The 20,823-nt window shown below is 39.4% G+C and overlaps 1 protein-coding gene across 1 annotated transcript in view; it reads left to right on the plus strand.

The window, feature by feature from the left end:
- Positions 1-394: 394 nt before the first annotated feature.
- SCML2 (Scm polycomb group protein like 2) overlaps positions 395-20,823 on the plus strand; it is a 56,741-nt gene continuing 36,312 nt past the window's right edge. The window contains exons 1-4 of the mRNA XM_074929795.1: positions 395-416; positions 7,406-7,474; positions 13,861-13,931; positions 18,169-18,403. Of these exons, the coding sequence (XP_074785896.1) occupies positions 395-416; positions 7,406-7,474; positions 13,861-13,931; positions 18,169-18,403 (397 nt within the window). The remainder of the gene's footprint in view (positions 417-7,405; positions 7,475-13,860; positions 13,932-18,168; positions 18,404-20,823) is intronic.

Consider the following 20,823-nt stretch of genomic DNA (forward strand, 5'->3'; position numbering starts at 1 on the left):
GGGAAAAAAAAGAACAAAGCATGTTTTGTATCTTTCTTTGTATTAGAAATCCACAGAAAATGCAAATCATTAGACAATGACTATCTAAAACAATGAAATTTAAGTTTGGGTTCTGTACCCTTGCTACTTCAATATATCTATCGTTTACATGCTGTTCTTGTACACATAGTTTGTTAAACGTTTGCAACTTAAAACTAGCAAGGTAATTGTACATCAATACAAAAAAAAAATCCTCCTTTCCAAAAAAAAAGAAAACCCAAATCCTGACAACAACCTCCCCCCTAACTTGTTGTATTACTACTCCACAGGAAACTGTTGTGCTGAAAGGAAGAATTAACTGGTCTTTCAACTTCAGCCTTTTTATTGTGAGAAGGGAGATCACAGAAGTGTTACCATGGGGAGAACAGCAGCTAAAGGTAAGGCCTGGTAGCTTTTATCCAAGAGGAAAGAAAATAAGGAACCTGCTAAATTCTGTTTCTGAAGGTGGTGGGATATTACTTGAGAGTTACTATACTGTTAGATTAAAGAAGACAGTTTATTATATATGCTGAATACAGGTAAGTTCAAACTTCACATTGTTTTAGGGTAGGTATGAAAATTTAGTTTATCCTGGAGTTATACACGTTCAACCAAGGCAATTCTGTCCTGTGATAGCCTTGAAGCTACTATACTACTCTAAAATTGAAGAATGAGTCTAGGTGTGGTATTAAATTAAATGTAGTGCTTTATTCTGTAGCTGCATATAATTTAGCAGGACAATAACTGATTGGTATAAGGAATCAAATTTTATCACAGCAAATGGCATTAGCAGCTGTCTCTTGAAGATGAAGTGAACATTTTAAAAGAAATTTATCCACAAACGCACAGTGTACTGGAAGGTGTGATTTCTGCTGCGTCACATCTGCAGAAGTTAATTCTGAGTTAAGTGCTAAAATAGAGTGAGACTTAAGGGTGTTTGGATTGGTGAAACAAAGAGAATGTGAAGAGAGAATGACCCACTGCCTGAAACCGGGCTGCTGCTGCATTTGAAAGTTTTCAGATGGGTTGTCCTCCCCCATAAAAGGCTGCTAACACATTTGTACTTTTCTTGAGCTTTCCACCTTCAGCCCAAGTGGCTCTATTTGCTTGTGTGCTCCCTTGGTAAATAATTGTCTTTTGCTATAATAGATTTTCTGTAATGGCAGGAGTTGCACCAAGAGTTTATGGAGGAAGTGTATCCTCTTCTCTTGAAGGTTTTCTGCATGGCTGTTGTCTAAATATACTAAGAGATACCCTGTTCTGGTCAGATAAGATAATAATCCTGCTAGGGAAGCACACAAAGAAGGGAAAGGAGACATTTCATATTCACGCTGTGTTGATATCCTCAACTGTGTGCACCGAGGCTTGGTGAGGGCTAGCTAAAAGGTGCTCACAGCCCTGTGTGGTACAAAGTGAAGAAGGCCCCTTCCTGAGCAAAAGTAAGTTTTTTGTCCTGTCTTAGTAAATGCATGGCACGGGAGGAGTAAATGTTGATGTCACCCAAAGGTATTTCATGTCCGTCATGAAGAGACAAGGGCTTTCTTTGAGAACAGAGGTCTTCTGCCATGTTTTGAACACCCATCAGAATTGAAGACTTTAAGGTGACTAAGAAATAGCTGCAGAAATCTCAAAAACATGACTGTGAACTGCTTTTTCCCCACATTGTACAGCAAGCAAATAGCAAGTCTTAGAAGATAACACATGTGTGCCTCCTCATGCTGTTCTTTGGTAAAAACTAATACTGTCAAAAGAGGCGATGCTTGCTAGCACGCGGACAAAGCAGTCATCTTTTTTGTTAAAAGGTTAACTCTTCCCAGAAAGAAGTGTTGTGGATTTTTAAAGCATCTCAGACAAGAAGCTGGGGTTCAACGTGGGAGTTTGTAAGAGGAACTATACATTAGTCACCAAGATTATCTTTACCAGACCTTATATTCTAAAGGTGCTTTTCTGATTGTTTTTGTTTGGTGGCTTGTTGGTGGGTTTTTTGCATTCACAAGTCAGTCAAGATAGCTTTGTCTTTTTTCTTTCTTGTCTCTAATTTCTTGCATGATAGATGTGGTTGCTCTTGCTTGTCTTCTGTTGAGTAATCTTATCAGCAGAAGAATTCTGTGGTTACAGATAGAGTGGAAGTAATGTAAACATGTGGAGTTTTGAATTGGTAAGCAGAAAGCACTATGTTAAATGATCTTACTCTAATCTTGTTTTGTATCTACAGCTTTAGTTTATGAAGTGCACTGTAGAAAAACTGTTGGTCAACAATAGAATATGCTGCTTTTGTAATTTTAGTGTATGCTGTATTCTAATCTTGCTACTTAGAAGAAAGCAATCTTTCATGGCGTTTTGAAAGTAAAAATTTAGCCTGTATGTATTATAGGATAAATGAATATATATTTACATAGCAAATATATAAACTCTCTATACTTATATGTATTACAATATTTTAAAAACTTTCTTTGAAAATGATATCTCATTCTTTTTGTTGTTGTTGTTGTTTTGGGTTTTTTGGTTTGTTTTTTTGTGGAGACCCAAGTAGCATGTGATTAAGTCCACAGTAGCTGCATTTCATTTTCATTTGTGTTTTGACAAAATCATCTAAAACATACTCTGTTTTACACTGGAAAGTAGACTGAAACTTGTCTTTTTAAAAATGGACTTTATGAATAGAGGAAGAGCCATAATGAATTAAAGTGATCTATTTTTTTGTCACCATGGGCTTCAAGACTCTAGAACTAGTAAGTCTCTTCTGTCTCTGATATATGAATAAAGTTCCCAGTTTCAGGTCTACTTCTCAGGTTTCAAGGAATTAGTCATTTAATGTGACTAGGTGAAGGAGATGAAGATACTTTTTGTACCTATGGAAGTATTTACCTCTTTCGTAACCTCATTTTTGAGGTTTGACCTCAAAGTTGGACCAAGCTGAGGTTCATGTACTGAGGGAGTCATTTTCCTCGGCCCAGTGATTTGATATAATAGTCTTCCATGTCTTCACGTTGTTTTCAGTGATCTTTTGAAACTGTATTTACTAGAATTTAGGATATCAAAATTTCAAATGTAGATTGGCGTGCATTTTAAGAAAAAAGAATTTAAAAAACATGTATTTCATATTGGATTTTAATAAAATCCAAATCAAGTTGATTTTAATGAAATCTTTTTAATTTTAATGTTGCTTTTGAAAATAAACCATAAATTCTTATCCACTGTAACTACTGACATTGGAAAAGACACACCAGACCAAGGCATCATAGCAACTGTGAAGTACAAGCTGGAGGAAAGTTTCTGAAGTGGAAGTAGATACAGGGTATCTCACGTTAAAACAGGTTACTAATTCTTGCTACTAGTAGCTTTTCATCTGCTTAGACAAAACATTCCAGCTCTGTAATGGTTTTCCCAGTACTGAAGAATGGAATACATTAACGCAAGGGGAGCCTTTGAAAACAATCTTGGGTTTATTCAGACTTATTTTTGATGCTTCTGCATGTGCTGGGTGATTTTTACTTGAATGTTTTAGAGTAAATTTCAGGCCATTGAAAACAAGTGATAGTGATGGTGCTTTGGGTTGATTATGAATGAAGATGCCTCTGCCTCAAATGAAATAGATGTTTAAACTGCTATTGAGGAATCAATTTCTTCTTAATAATGTCATAATCTCTTGTTCTCAGTTTTCTAATGGCTGCTGATAAGAAAAATGTGTTGCCAAGAGTGTTCCGTTTCAGTCTTTGTATTTCCTGTGGTATTTGTGAGATAGGCGCTAAACCTAACTGGTACAGGAAATAAATAATTTGGGTGCTGGTTGTCAGTGAGAACTCATCTGGTGTCCAGGCTGCAGTTTTTCACATTCTTTCACCTGTTCATGATGTCTCTTATCATGAAAGGCTGTCATCTTGTTTGAAATCTGGCACTGTTGGGTAGATACTCTTTTATGACTCCATCCTTTCAAGCTTTGGGTGTTCACAGGAAGCAGTTATTAGTTCTCTTCTTCAATGAGTCTCTTATGTGGGACTCTGTTGGATTTCCTCTGTGGAAGTAAGCAGATTGAGAAGTTATCTATTCTGTAAGCTGTCATCCTGATGTCTGCGACAGTCTTGTGACTTTTTGAGAAAGCCTGACTAACTGAGCTTGTAGAACATGTCAAAAGCTCTGCCGGTGATTGCCACTGCCCAGAAAACTAGCTGGATTCAGTTAATTCCCAAAGAAGCTGGTTGGAATATATTTTGATTTGTAAGAGGGAGAAGATGAATGTTAACAATGACAAGACACAAAGCTACTGAACTAGTTTTAATGCTCTCTCTTCTCAGATTCCCACTGGTAGTAGTTGTCAGGACATAGTGTGTCCACTTGTGTGAGTTGAAGCCTTACTCCTGAGGAAGTGCTGGGGCTAGAGCTTTGTGGGCACCATCCAGAGGCATTTCAGCATGTCCATCTAAAGCTGACCTCTGTAAGGGTTTTTCTTTAGGAACCTATCAAGTAGAAAATATTTCAAAGCAAACATTTTCCAAAAGAAAGAATGTGTAAGTCAAGGAGTAAATGTAGCATTTTCTTTCATTTTCAAAGGTTCTGCAGTACTTCCCATTACCCGCTTTAGAAGAAACAGGTGATATTTTTGCAGCATATTTTGAGCACGTATGTAGCTGTAGGTGTATTTTCTAGGACTGTGGAGTCTGGGTTATTCTTCAAAGGTATTGTAGTGGTTTGAGGCCAGAGAGCAACTGAGCACCATGCAGCCCTTCACTCACCCCTTCCACCTCAGGACTGGGAAGGAGAAATTGAATTAAAAGGCTCTGGAATTGAGATAAGGACAGGGAGGGATGACTCACCTGTTACGATTACAGGCAAATGACAGACTCCTTAGGGGAAGAAAAAAGGAGTATCGCTTTAATTCAAATACTAACAACAACAACACTTAACAGACAGAGTGGGACAGTGAGAAGTATTACCACATCATAAAACCACCTCCCCACCATCCCTCCCTTCTTTCCAGACTCAGCTTTATTCCCAGTCTCTCTAGCTTCTCCCCCCTACGGTCCAGGGGCCAGGGCATGGGGGTTATGGTCAGTTCACGGCTCCTTTCTTCTCAGGGGAAGGACTGCTTGCACTCTCCCCTGCTTCAGCATGGTTTGCATCTTATGGGAGACAGTCCTCCACAAACTTTCTCTGGTGTGAGTCCTTCCCATGATATGCAGCTGTTTGCAGGTTGCTCTGGTGTGGGTCCTCTACAGGCTGCAAGTCGGCATCTCTGTGCTGCAATCCTCCTAGTGCCAAACTACAACAATGGAGGTTTCTCCTTCCCACAGAGTCCCGGCCTTCTTTGGGTTCAGCCACCTGCTCCGGTGTGGGGTCCTCCACAGGCTGCAGGTCAGCATCTGCTCCACCTTAGACCTCCATGGGTGGCAGGGGGGCAGCCCTGCCCTCTCACCACAGGATAGAGGGAAGGATATCTGCACGGGTGCATCCTTCCTGACCCTTTCCTCCCGCTGATCTTGGTGTTTGCACAGATTTTCTCCTCACAGCTCCTCCTCCCAGGTTCCCCTTCTTAAATATCTACATTATCGCAGAGACATGGCCACCATCACTAATTGGCTCAGCCTTGGCCAGAGGCAGGTTTGACTTGGAGCCAGGGGAGCTTCAAGAAGCTTCTCAGAGGGGGCCACTGCTGTAGCCCCCTCCCCTGCTACCAAAAACCCTGCCACACAAACTCAACACAGGTGTCTTGGCCCTGAGTACACTAATAGGCTTTAATGGCCTTGATCAGCCTCATGTGGGGCCTCGGCCCAGGACCCCATGTCAGTCCTCAGGGCCATCAGCCCCCACCCCAGCAATGCCAGAACCAGGCCAGTCTCCAGCTCCCTGCAGCCCTGCCCTGCCCACTCATGCGTCCATGTCCCATCCCAGCCTCAACCTGTCCCCAGGGACTGCCCCCAGTGCTGGGGCTGCCCCCAGTACCTCCCCTCCAGTAGGTCCTGGCCAGGGTGATAGGGTGGCCCTGGCTGGTGAGGCCCTGCCTGGCCACCCTGGCAGGGACCCTGGCCAGTGCTGTAGCACCACATCCTACCCAGCACAGAGCCAGGTGGATGACTTATCTCCACCTCACTGACTGATGGGGGAGGATTTTGGGATTGATGACAGAAGGTTGTCATGATTTCAGCTCTTGCTGCACATGGCAATTCCTTAACAAATAATGAAAGAAGTGGGGTGGCAATTATGAACATCACGTTGCACTGTTTCAGGAAAAGCCTTATAGAAAACACACACAGAAGAGAAACGCTATAAGGGCTTAATCTTTTCTGCAGAACAACTCATTGTATTTCAAGTGTTTCTGATCATCAGATACTTCCTATTCTAGCTTAGGAGTGTTATTTCAAGTGCAAGCCAGTCAATAGCTAAAGACTTTGTGCAAGCTATTACAGGAATTGGCTGCCAACACAATCTTTCGGAACAAGTGAGCCATCCCTTCACTTGTAACAGTTCAGGCTAGTTAGGATGACCCAAGGTGTGAGCTGTGCCTTCCAAGATGAACAGCCCTATTCCAGGTGTTGAGGCATTTGCAAACCCAAAGAGTTATTCTGCCATACAGAGCTTGATAAGCTTTTTAAATCTGAAAATGTACTTGCATGTTGGTTGCCAACTTAGTGTTATATTTCAGCTGTGCTTGAGTCCATGAATGTCAAAATCAGGTCACCAAGCCAACATATTTTAAAGACTAGAAGGAACAAGTGGAACTGGCTCCCTCAGTCTTCTCCATTCCAGCCTTCAGTCCCCCTGTGTGTCTCATAAGCACTAAAATCTGGCAAAAATGAAATGACAGACTCCTTTCTGTATGTGTGCAGAGGTGAATGATAGAGAAGGTAGATTCTTCTGAATTATTTTTTAAATAGCTGACATGTGCATTGAGATAGCTGTTTGCATTTGAGTATTCAAGAGTTTAAATATAGAATGGAATCTTAAACTCGGAAATGCGCTTTTAGGGTGGGCTTGGTTTTTTTTTTTCTTGTTTCTCAGTTCATAGTGGTTTAGACAAGATTTTAAAAGATATCCAGTGATCTTGAGGATCTCAAATTACATGTAGGTTGAGTAAAGCTGTTAAAAATGAGGACAGGGTTGCTCTTTGTGGAGCTACTACTACATTTTCTGCAACTAGATTTATTCCGATGATGTAATACAAAGTAGTCAAAAGCTCTGTTTTTTCATGCTGTACTTCTCATATTTTGAATGAAAAATAGTGCAGTGATTAAATTTATAATACAAATACCTTTCTGAGTATGCACTGAAATGAATAAAAGAAAGTATTTGGAACAAGACACCCTGTATTGTTTGAAAGCATTCTGTGTTATGCTGGACATCTTATGATGTGAATATTACATTTATTATGTAATGGAATCTTGTCTTCTAGATTCAAAGAATATTAAAAAAGAGAAAGATGGAAAGAATCAGCAGGCAAACAACCCGTCTTTAAAAAGTGGTAGGTATTACAGCTGTTAGGTTATTAGATAAGGTACCCTGAAAGAAAAAGTGTGTATTGGATTGTACTATCTCCTGAGGCTTTTGTTTTGCAATCTCTTTGGCTATTACTGGTGGGTAGTTAAAAAAATACCATTACTTTTGCCTAACTCTGTTAGGGAAGTATGTTTTGGTATAGAAAATCATTACTGATTTGTCTGTTCTTCTCATCATGTATTTCCCAGTTTCATGCCTCTTCTGTCTCATTATCTTCTCTTTCCTTAATGTGTTTGCTGGTGTCAAAGAAAGGATTTTCAGTTGAATAGTCTTGAGGTTTTTAGGATTACTAACGGAATTAAATTGCTTGGGATTCCAGTTTTAATTTAAACAAATTCTGTTTTCAAATCAGTTGTGTTTTTACAATAAACTGAGGAAACTACATATTTATCAGAAATGATCCATCTTCTTATCAAACTTAGACAGCCTCTACTATCCTCAGCAAGTGCCATATAGCAGCATATACAGTTTGGTTTTTGTGGGCTGCAGTGAGAGGGTAGTGGCATCCTTATACACCCTTCATATGTTCATGTTGGTTGCTTGAATTTGGGACAGTAAGAAATATCATGAATACTGTTGACTGAAGTAGAAAATCTCTTAGGAGTTGTTAGTTAATTCTCCATAAAATGTCACTGGGTTACTTAAACTCTCACTCTGCTTACATTTCCATGCCCTCTGACTCATAATAGATGGTCTGGTTCAGAGCTTTCCTTGGGTACCAGCGGAGGAGTTCATTACAAGTAGTGTAGTCCCTGAACAAACATGCTGAGATACTAACATGGTATCTGGGCAGTTGAGGTGATGACTTTACATGAAAGATATGGTACCCTGTTACCGTCAACTATAGTAAAGCTTTCTGATGTTACATTTGCCAGACTTAATTCTTCAAGTTCTTGGCATCCTAGCAGTTGTCTTTGTTATTCTTCCCTGTTACTTTGAGACAGGAAGGGAAGTGTGTTTGTTTCTTGTTTTCCCTCTTGTGCAGTGTGAGAGGAGCTCCAGTCAAACTGGACTCCGATAGCATGTCTTTGTTTTAAAATAATAATGTTCAACATGACAGACAGAGCCCCATAAGACGTCTCTCCACCAGGGAAGTGCTTTTCATATGTGGATAAGATAACCACATTTCACGAGTCATTGGAAGACGTCCCTGACTACTTCTGCAGTAGAGAGCAAGGTGTTAAAAAAGCTTTGTGGAGAAGCCGTGCTAAGCAGACAAGCCTTATTCGGTCATCTGTGTTCTGCCACTCGGTATGACGCTATTAATCTAGTGTCTGAGCACTGAATTTACTCATGAAATCTAGACTTGGCTCTGTGAAACACTTAAGAGAGGAGTGCCTTGCTCAAGGTCATGCAAGATCTCTGATTTTCTGTAGATAAGGTGATATTTTTTATCCTGTGTTGTTGCTTGTTGGTGGCAAGGAAAAAGAAGGAGCCTCTTGGTGCTGGATGAAGAAAGATGCCTTATAATGTTTTGGGCTAGCATACAGGAAATCTTCAGAGTTTTCAGGAGAATGTGCGACAGGAAAAGTTGAGGAGGAGGGGACATAGATATGTGAGAAGAACAGGTGAAAAAATAGACTAGGTAGAGAAAGACAGGAGGAGAAGAAAAATGATAATTGAATGATTACAACATATAGAAGGAGGTACAAGGTATAAAGCAGGGTATGAAATACCTTCCATTTAAACTATTATGTTTACAAGATTATGTAAACCAAAATTAAAAGGAGACTTCATCCCTGACAAAGAGAGATGGTGAGATGAAGAGTAGGAAAGATACATTTCTGTGTCAAAAGGCTCAGATGCATACCAAGGGAACCTAGCAGTGAAATGAGAAGACACGAGGTGCTCTGTCTGCTTAAACAGTGTTATGTTAAACAGGGCTATGGTGATACTGTATTAAACTAACCTAAATAAACCAGGACCTTAAATTCTACCTATCTGCAAGTGACACTTAACTCATGGTTTAAATCTTCAATTTAAATTTTTTAAAACTTTGACTTAAACTAAACTGAAGCATTACCTACAGTCAAAGACAGGGAGCACTTCAGCAAAGCAGGTATTCACATTCATGGAAGCAGATGGGATGCCTCGAAGGGTGCTGAGGTAGTTGACTGATGTCACTGCGAGGCTTCTCTCCCATTTTGGAGAGGTCATAGTGACTGCATGAGTTTCATGATGACTGGAAAAGGGCACACAGTATGTCCAGTGTCATACAGGAAGGGAGCACCTGGGGAATTACAGGCTGGCCTGCCTGACCTCAGTCTTTGGGAAGACTATGGAGAATATCTTCCTGGAAGCCATTTCCAAGCAAATAAAGGACAAAGATGATGTCAGGAAAAGCTGAGATGGATTTGCCAAATGTGAACTGTGTGTGACTGACTGGCTTTTGTGACAAATGATTCTGTAAACAAGGGGAGAGCAGTGGATGTAGTTTGTCTCAGCTTTAGCAAGGCTTTCTGTACGGTTTCTGTAGTGTCCTTTCAGCCAGACTGGTGAGATGTGATTTGGATAGGTGGATGGAAAATTGACTGGACTGCCAGACAGTACAAGGTCCACTTGGCAGCTGGTAGCTAGTGGCATTTTTCAGAGGTCACTACTAGGTTTGATGCCGTTTATGCCTTACTGACAGACAGGGACAATTGGACAGAACACACTGTCAGCTAGTTTGTGGGCAACATCTAACTGGGAGGAGTGGCTGGTAGGCTGGAAAACAGGGCTGCTCTTCAGATGGGCCTCCCCATGCTAGAGAAACAGGCTGACCGGAACCCTGTAAGACGCAAAACCAAATGGAGAATCCCTCCCGCACCTGGAGCAGCCCGGGCTGGAAGCTGGCTGCCTGGAAAGCAGTTTTGCAGGAAAGGCCCTGGAGCCGCGGCAGGCAGCAAGCCGAGTGTGGGCCAGCAGTGTGCTCTTGTGGTGAAAGACATCAACTGCATACCGAGTCCTGTCAGCAAAACTGTAGGCAGCAGGTCGAGAGAAGGGATTTGCTTCTTTATGGCTATTTGTGAGACTGTATCTGGAGTATTGTGTTCAGTTTTGAGCTCCCCAGTACGAGGAAGACACTGCTATACTGGAGAAAACTGGCTGTCAGTCCAGCAAAAAAATGAAGAAGCTGGAATGCAAGATACAAGCAGAAAACTGCTACTGAAACCAGAAAAATGGTTTCTTTGGCCAAAAGAAGAGAAAGTTTATGGGAGATCGTCTTGCTGTCTTCACTTACCTGACAGGTGGCTGTAGAGGGGCCAGGGCCAGGCTTCTTTCAGAGACACAGTGGAAGGATGAGAAGCAATAAATACTGGCTGGAGCATCAGAAATTCTATTCTATGGAAGTAAAAAAATCTTCATATTGAGAGTGATGGAACCCTGGAGAAGCAGGAGGCTGAACTAGAGACCTCCTGTGATCACTTTTAGCTTGAGTTGCTTTGTGATTGGCAGGTTTGACAAGAAGTGATATTGATACAGCATTGCAGAGAACATCAAGGGTTGTTGACCCATGGGTCACTACCAGTAATGCAAGAAACTATGGCATAAACTTCCTCCATTTTTAAATTAGTAAGTCTGTTTGCCTATGGTGATTGCCTTGGATCACTGTTATAGATTCTCACTCCTTTGTTGGTTACCAATTGTTTAATTTTTTTTACAAAAGGTCCTAGTTATCTTCTGGCATGTTTTGGTGGTGGTTTGATTTGTTTTTTTTTGTTTTTTCCTGTTTCCAGTATATGCTGGTTTGTTCTTCAATGTCAAAAATTCATTTCTCTCTCTAGTTTTCACTTTGCCAGTGAGTTATAAGTTGTGCTGGTTGCATAAGGGGTTTTTCTTAAGCTGTTTAATTCAGCCTGCAGGTTTGAGTGGGAAGAGAAATGCATGTTAAATCATTTAGTGTGAGCTAATTTTCTTAAGGATTTTTATTTCTCAGAAGTTGCATGTTTTCAGGGGCTTTAGAATTATATATATATATACAAAACAACTGCTTCTTTACCTGTGCGTGCTAATACAGAAAAGCTTTTTGTGTAGAGATTTTTTTTCAATGTGATTATCTTCCTAGACATGTATTTTACATGTTGCAAACATACATTCATCTCCTATTTCTATGACTGCAGTAATTAAAGGATAATTAGTACCATCTCTGAGAGCTTGGCTCTAATTTAATACAATGTATCTTCACAGATAGAGAGGCTCTAATTTAAACTTCAGGTCATTTCTGCTTGATGAAAGAGGTTTTGATAGCCAGGATTTAAAGCAAAGAGCCAGGCAATGTTGTTTTCCCCTTGGCTTTATCTACAGCTGACTACTTGTGTTTTATGTCTTTCTGGTAAATATTTCCTGGAAAAAAAAACCTGTTTCTCTCTGTACTTTTGGATTATCCCACCAAATTTATAGTCCTGTTGTAACAGTTGAGAACATTTGGGAAATGCTGGTATAGATAGATAAATTTTTTGGAGGAGGTGAATGGAGTTTTCTCCTGGTGAAAGGTAGTGTCTCTGAAATATCTACATTTATACAGTCCTTAACACAGCAAGGCTCCGATTCATGATCTAACAGCTTTTACATCATGTTAGATCTGAGACAGCTGGGACATAACTAACATTTTCTTTTTGCTATATTTAATTTTATTGAATTGTGTACTTTAAAGTTTACTAAAGTAAACTCTGTTAAAATGCAACTTTTTTTAAAATTAGAAGTCAACCTCAAGCAGCAACTTTATTATTAGACTCAAAGAATAATTTTTATAAGATGAAGCTTTGCTAGCTGTTCAGCATATTTAATTTTTGCAGCCTCCTTGGCCTGTCAATGAAAAGAGCAGCAGATCTGGAGGCTACTTTCTGGAGAAAGCTCTGAAGAGCCATTTCCTGAGTGTGCCTTCCTGTAATACAAATATCTAACATATGTTTAAGTTAGTGTACCCTGTCTTTTGTGAGTAATACAAAATCAATCTAACTGTATAAATGTGTAAATAAAATTTTCGTTCCAAAGTAGGTGGACTTTCAAGATGTATAGAAATGGCTTTGTTATCAGCCTACATACAGTCCAGGTCACCAAATTGACAGCTTCTGATATTTTACTGACATTATGTAGCTAACAACCACTTGGCCTCAGTGTCAAGGACAAATCACTCCCACGCTTCTGAGTCTGTTGTGCCAACAAAAAAGGATCTCAGCAGGCCAAGAGGGTAGTTCTCTTCTGCTTGAGACACTATATATTTTCAACTAAACATTGTGCTAATGCAGGTACACTCTGGATTCGAGCCACCATGCATCCTTCAGAGAAGCAGTGTGTGAGTGCTGGAAAATGCTGCTATTTTCTGATTGTTTCTTTGCTTCTCCTCTCTCCTGAAAATTGTAGAGATGTGTTTGCCCGGTGGTCTTTTTGGAAGGATTACTGATAAACCTGGTACCGTCTCCATCATAACCAAGGATTTTGCTACAGGCTGTGTGAATGGCTGTTGCTGAGCCGCTGGGTGGCATCACTGCGTCATTTTGGGGTTCATGGGTGATTTAAGGAACATCAGAAAGATGTCAGCTGCCCAAACAAGAAAAATAAGCAAAAGAGCTCACTTATAATTTAGGGACAAAAATGCTAGTCGTGCCATTGTATTTTTTCTCTTGCACTTTATATTAATTTAAGTAATGCTTGCTTATATGTTTCTTAGTACTTCATACTGTTCCATTCATGCAAAACTGATAACACTGATTAAATCAAATGCAGAATACACTCACCTGTGCATGTAAATCATGCCGATGTTAGCACTGGAAAAAATATACCATAATTCTGTTGCTGAACATTGCCATAATAATTACCTTACAAAGGTTTTATCAGACTTCAGATGAGAAAAGATGTACTTGGAAGGCTGTTTTAATCCTTTTGCTTTCTGGTGGATTAGGGATAGTATTCTCAACATACATTTCAACAGAAACTGTGTGTCTGTGTTTTTCAACGTCTATAATCTCACTACTCATATGAAGTTATTGTATCAGTGCTGCTGCTAGGGGAGCTAAGGTACAGAAAGGCTAATGTGATTTGTACAGGAAAGCTTGGGAGATCCTTATACAGAGAAATGAATCTAGATATCTTGACTTTTATCTTTGTATGTGGATGACAAAAAAAAATTGGGTTTTATATTGATTTTGCTTATTGTGTGATCACCTCTGTGAATTAACGGTACTCTTCAAGCTCCTTCAAGGATTGTATGTTTTTCAACAGTGGAGTTTCCATTTGAGAGTAATACTGTTCTTGAAAAAAAGTATTCTACAAGATAGTTTTTGTCCCTGTCTTTTCCCAACCCCTCTTTTAATTTAAGTTCCCTTTAAAAACTGTCTGTATGGTCTTTTTTTATCTTATGTCTTCCAGAACAGTTTAATTGGGATGATTATCTGAAAGAGACTGAATCAATAGCTGCCCCTCTACATTGTTTCAGACAGGTATGACAGATACTATTTTGCAAGTGTGTGTGTACGTATGCATGTTACAGGCTGATCCTAGAGCAACTTTTATGTTTAGACTGCTTGCAGACTTTGACTTCTTTTGATTCTAGTTATCAGTAGCGTACAGTTTTGGCAGATGCTAGCTACTGAAGTTTTTCATTCTTGATTTTTGCCTCAAACCAAACTTTGAGGGTTTGATTAAAATTATAGCTTTGGACTCTGTTTTCCTTTAAAAAAGGACTAGTTAATGAAAACCAATAGTCTTATCAGAGTTCAAAAGTGTTTTCTACTTTTTTTGGTAATCTTAGAGGTACAGTGGTTTTCGTGAGAATTGAAATTTGGCTGATGTCAGAGGACCCTTTCTCCTGCCCTGTTTGTGAAAGAGTCCTTTAGATTCTGGCTGGCTGCAAGATGTGTGTACATTTGTGTATAGGAGAGTTTATTCACCATTTCTTTTCTGGATCTCTCAAATATGTTTAATTTTGTATCTTTCTGAGATGAGTGCTTTTTGCTAAGGAGTAACAGATTCTGAAGTTAAAAAAACTAAATCAAGGGGAATATATGGGAATACAAAGGAAATACTGGATTTATAATGAAGGATGTTTAAAGTGCTGGTTTATATTTTACAGTTTGATTCCCCCCTGCCTGATGGCTTGGTATGTATTTGCAGATGCAGTTTAAGTCTACCATCTTGTGAGAGCTAATGACCTCTGGTTATTCAGCTCTCTGGAGAATGACTCAACCTCTGCAGGCATCTTTCTCTCTGTAGAGGCAGGTGGGGCTGATCTTTTCACAAGTTGAGGAGTATCTTAGCTGTGTAAAGTTAAGTAGGATGAGTTTTGGTCTGTATGCCTTCACTGTGTTAGGAAGATGCTGAAGGAATTGAATAGTTCGGGTTGATAGAACTGTATTAGATGTGACAAGAGGTGCACGTCTAGTTTAGTGCATTGGGCACATTCAGAAAGGTGTCTTCTAAGGTTTGTTAGTAGTCTGATGGTACTGTAAATGATACTGGCCTCCCTCCTCCCCTCCAGGGAATCAAACAAAAAGCAACATGAATGGAATAGTCTGAGGAGGAGAGGAACCATCATTTGGTGAATCTGGAGTAGTTGCAGGAATGGAGAACAGGGAGAGATAAATGCAGGTGGTAGCATTTCCTTATACTAGCTCTTGAATCTCAGCTCTCTCTTTGCAGGTGGGGATAAAGGACAAAGAGCCCCTCACATGCTGCTTTCAGTGAGAGATGGCTAAAGAATAGCAGAGTCCATAGATCTGTTTGAGTGGAGCTTCAGAAATAATTCTACAGTATGTGTTTTTCACAATGGATACCAGCTCAAGGCAGAGACCTCAAACTCTGCTTGGGTAGAGGCAGAGAGCAATAGCATATCCCTGGATCGTTCTGAGGTTAATGCCGTACTCGCAGACCACCATGACCAGGGTGTATGCTTCCGAGAGATGCAGCAACTGCAGAAAGCTGCTCAGAAGCCTTTCCTTGTGCCTTTCTTGCATCTTCCTCTTCCCTACTAATGCTTAAGAGGTACAAACTGAACAACCAAATAACACCTTAAATAAAGACACTTAAGTGACATGCATTGACTGAAATAGATAAATCCAAGTGACTTGGATTGCATAAGGAGTGTGTGGGTTGGAAAGAAGGGCTTTAATTTCTGTGCATAACAAATTTCAAAACAATTTACATATGCAGACTTTCAGTTTTTCTAAGAGTTGACCTTTAAGTAGAAGGTGATATGCAATATTAATTAGTGCAGAGCTAGCTCCTCTCACTACATAATGTTTGCAGATTTTAGAAACTAAAGTGCTTGAGCTTTGTATAGGACTAATTTGACTTTTACTGGGTTACATATGAATTGTATGTGTCATTATCACTCTGTGTAATGTGAAGAAATACACTGCTGTGGCCAGCCAGAAAACAAATAGCACAGAGAAGCTTAATTTGTCAATTACATCCAGAATTTGTGACCTGGGGGAATTCTACAAAGTTTAAATTTTGTGGTAATTAAAAATAACCTGGGGAGCAATAAATTAAAGGCTGTACCATAAATTAAGATACAGGCACAGACAGCTAATGAAAATTGGTTAATGTATTTATCTTAATTTAGAAGGTGTTTTATCTGTTCCTCTAAGTTGTTTTTAATTACTACTTAAAATTTTGGTGCATTCCACATCTCTTTCTCTCACCCTGAAACTTCTTTTCAAGCAGTTGAAAATTTTAGATAAAAAAGTTTAGTACCTTATGATTTGAACAGAGTATAAAAGAAGGCTGTTACTGATTGGGTTTTGTTATTTTGCTGTCAGGACAGACTGGCATGGCGGAGATTACCTTTTTAGTACAATGCCTTGAGTTGTTAGTATTTAAACAAGCTCATCTTTTCTACTGAAAAATAAACAAACTCCCCAGTTTCTCAGTTTCAGTTGCCTTTTATGGTTGTAGAAAATAACAGCTTGACAAGCAATATCCTGAAATTGAATTGCCCTTTAAATTTAATATGCTCAGGCTCCCCTTTCAGACAGCCTGCTGTCTAAATGCAGTATCGGCAGATGCTACACTCAGTGTTCACTGAATATTGCTCGCCTCTTTGTTTTTTGGGCTCGGGCTCCTCCAGGGCTCCTGCTGTTGGTCTGGGGTGTGTTGTAAATAGTACACCTGCACACCATAGTAAGTCAAGCAAGATGTATTTTAAATGTGATAGAAACAAAATATCACTTACACTTGTTGCAGGAGCCGATTTCTTCAGCCTTTTCTTATGTATCCAGGCAGATAAGTCACACCCTTGTCTGCTTACTATGGAATCCCCACCTGACCTGGTCAGGAGGACAGGAGAAGGGACGTAAGAACCTTGTGAGCATGAATGCCCATGGTTTTGTTTTTTCTACCTGCCTCCTGTGTTAGGATTCAGACTGTGTTAGTCTGTATGGGACAACTAACTGGGTTTAAATGCCACGGGGAAGGCTGCCTGCAGTTCTCGGTGTCTGTGTTCAAGAGCAGCTTTTACTGAAGAGTTGCAGAAAAGGGTTTCCAGGATGACAGGAGAAGAGTCACCTTCTTCTAAGAGAAACTTCAGTGCTTGGCTTATTTATATCTTGTTGAAAAAGTACTGAGAAAGGTCAGGTTGCCTTCTGCAAATACAGCATAGATTTTGTTAGTTGCAAAGGTGCAAAAAGAATTTAAGTTAAACAATAGTGTTGGCAAAAAATTCTATTAATAAATTTAGGCTGGAGATCTTTAGATGTCTTTAGAGACATATAGTGAGAGGCATTCAATCCCAGTTAGTGTTAATACAAAGTTTTGAACATCATTAGATGATATTATTGCCTGCAGTAGGCAAGTAGTCAGACCGTGATCTAGTCAATCTGCCAGTAGTGTGTTGATACATGAGGTAAAAAATACTCTCCTTCTCTTTTGTTCATCTTTAACTTGTGACAAAAAGTTCTGCTCAACGACCAAATTGTATTCAACATGTTTCTTTTTCCCTGTGCTAATTAAACAGGCATTTCATTGTATGTGTATGAATATATTCATTTCTATACGAATAAGTACAAGCTGCAATTTTTTTCTTAGAACAGAAGTTTTATTTGACTTTAGGACTGGTTTTATGTAAAATGCAGTTAACAGTAACTCCTTTTTCTGTCTTCTTTCTTTGTATTGTAAGCTTTTTTTTTGATGCAGAAACTCTTTCTTGCCTTGAGCTTTTGTAGTGCCTAGTGCAGTAGGGTCCAAAGTTTGTTTAAATTTCCGAGATATTTCTATAATGAAAATAATTGTTTCTTTTGAATTGCCCACTAATAAATCTTGTGGGTGGTTGGATTTTTTTGTGAATTGGTTTGTTAGTTTTTTTGAGGTTGGGTTTTTTTTGAGTAGAATGTCATGTTTTCTGATGTCCTTGTTTTCCATTCACTTCAAGTATTAATCAAGGCTCCTTCATCTTTATGTTCATATCTTTGTCAGGATTCCCTTGTTACCCTTCTTAGCGTGCTTATCATTTTAGAAATCAGTTGTGTTTATACTATAGGAAAATCAAGTATCTGAAATAGCTGTTGGTAGGTTATCCAGCTGCCTTTTCTGACTCGCTGCTAAACACTCAAGGTTTCAAGACTTCTTTATGTTTCCCATTTATATGATATATTTGGATGAACAAAAGCTGTGTATTGAACTGGCTGGTAAATTTAGCAGTACTAACAACAATAAGAAAAAGTTTTTTACCTTTGATTGTAGTCTAGAGTTCCACCTACGAACGATTTCAAAGTTGGTATGAAACTGGAAGCCCACGATCCTCGCAATGTTACATCGGTTTGTATAGCTACAGTAATTGGAATCACTGGTGCCAGGCTAAGGTTGCGACTGGATGGAAGTGACAACAAAAATGATTTTTGGAGGCTTGTGGATTCCTCAGACATACAACCCATTGGGACCTGCGAAAAGAAAGGGGGCATGCTCCAGCCTCCACTCGGTAAGAAACAAAGCTTCTGAACTAATGTCTGTGGAGTATTGCTTTCATAAAGTCGATTTCACTCTTTTGTCTTGGCAAATTCAGTGGTACTAACATTTCACCAAACCATTATTTAATTGAAAAAGAGGTAAGCAGACTAATTCAGGCTAAGTGAATTACGGGTTTTTCTTCTTTTTGGATGTTTTGACATAAGAATGAGCAGAATAATTCTTTTGAGTTCTGTTATTTCTTTAAAATACTACCTTGATATTCAGTGGGAGTGTCTGACAGCTTTCTGAATGATAGATACACTGTCATGTGCCTATTCTATACATGCTCCCTCATACACACCCTGTCTTACAAGTGTGTATGGATACGTTTTCTTCATGCTGTGCATGCTTCTTTTAGAAGACCTTCATACAAGCTGGGGAAAGCTGACTTGCCTTTTTTCTCTTCAGTCAATTGGAGAAGCACTAGAAGGCGCTCGCTGTTAACTGACCTGCTTAGCAAGGCTGCAGGAGGTACAGCAGCTCAGGACAGTCTGAACGTTTTTTTGGGGATTGAACAGACCAGTTGTGGTCTGGGAAAGGCAGCATAGGGTGAGTTAATGGAGGTATTGCAGCATTCTGCTCTGAGGTAGGAAAAATAGCACTCCAGAGCTTTAGCAAACTGCAAGCTTATGTTGCATGTGGTTCTTATCTGCTCAAATTGACACATTTGGGGGAATGTCTGATCAGTTTGTCATGATGAGTTTGTGAGCATGATGAATGCTCTCGAACAAGGTGTAGCTTTACTATACTTAAAAATAGTATGTAGAATTTCGTTTGCCTTCCACAAGCAATATGGGTGACATTATCTGTCTCCCCAAACTGAAAAATAGTGCTTGGGCTTAGTTTTATTGAAGAAGTTTATTAAATGGGGAATTGTACAAAGGAATTCCTTGCTATATGATGAATAGTCAGAGGTAACTTCGATGAACTGCTAGGGGTAATAGAGTGTGATATCACCTTTCTTTGCTGTGATTAACCTGTGTGTTTAGATCTGCATTCTTGTACCATATTTATTATAGCCTAAGCTTCTAGCTGTGGAAATCTTGAAAGAAACAGATTTTTTCACATAGGTCTGAAAATAGTTCTGCTTTTAAAGAAGATGAAAAATAATGACCAAAATTTATCTTAAACCTGCCACCCACAACAGCACCCCCCCCCCCCGTATGCTGTTCTGTAATTTTTAGAACATGCAAGAAATAATGTTTTTAATATAAGAATAATATACGAGAAATCACCTGTAAGCAGAAGCTGGTTACTGCTGGTTTGTCATCTTATGGTTATGAACCTACTTCTGGTTTGGTGTCATAAGTAACTCTCATCAGAGGTTTAGTGAAGATAGGTATGCTTTCTCTTCGTAGCCTCTCAAAAAACTTGTCATCCTAATTTGTTAACAACTTTCAGTTCTGTTGAAAGATGAAATGAAAAATATAATTTCACTACAATATAAAACCTGATTTATTTGTAGAGGCAAACAGGCACAGGAGCAGTTGACATAACCATTAAGACACTTCACCTAGATTATAAGGGTAGATTTTTCTGCTGTTGTGCTGCTTTAGAAACACAAGAAAAGCAATGCAACCAGGGTGCCAGCCTAGAGTAGTGTTAGTTGGGATAGACAGATACAGTTTGAGCCTGAAAGGGATGGGCTTTTTTCCTTTTTTCATGTGGATATACAGAGGTTTTGAATGAAAGCACTGGAAATTCTTGACACGTGGGGGAAATGGTTCTGCCTTTTTTTCTTTTTTGAGAAGTTACTCAGTTTAATCTCTCTGAAGTTCTTGGTATAACCTTGTAGAATGAATGTAGTGATACCAGTATGAAAGAGGGTTGGAAAAGCAAAAAGTATACCTACCTATTCCTTCAGCTACACATATGTACAGTGTTCAATATATGGCTTCAGTTCAGGAGGATAGTGCTTTTTTAAATGTGTTTCAAAACCAGTCTGATGAATAAAAAACCCTCTCGTTATGTATAATGGGGGCAAATAATCTGTTAAGAAGAGAAACTTTTCGTGATCATCACTAGAAAGGTTGATGCTGTCTCTTCAGATACTGTTTCTTACTCCTGTCAGATTGCTTGTAGTGCAGCACCTAACAAGCAGCTGTTTCCCTGCACCCAGGCATGTAAGTTTACCTGTCCTCCGAACAATTGCTGGTTATTCAGAAAATAATGCTAGTGCCATTATTTTTTCCCTCCTGCCCTAGATATTTCTAGAGATAGGCTAAATTCCAGCAATCAAACATTCCACCATACCTAGATAAATTTTTGAAAAAGCCTTTTTGGCAGTTTTACAGCATCCTGTTTCTGGGTAAAGCTGGGAGCTAATTGGGTGTATAATTACCTCCTGTTAGACATTTAAGCGACTGATTTTTTTTATTTTTTTTTTCTGAG

This window comes from Athene noctua, chromosome 1, assembly GCF_965140245.1.
Source record: "Athene noctua chromosome 1, bAthNoc1.hap1.1, whole genome shotgun sequence".
NCBI classification, from domain to species: Eukaryota; Metazoa; Chordata; class Aves; order Strigiformes; family Strigidae; genus Athene; species Athene noctua.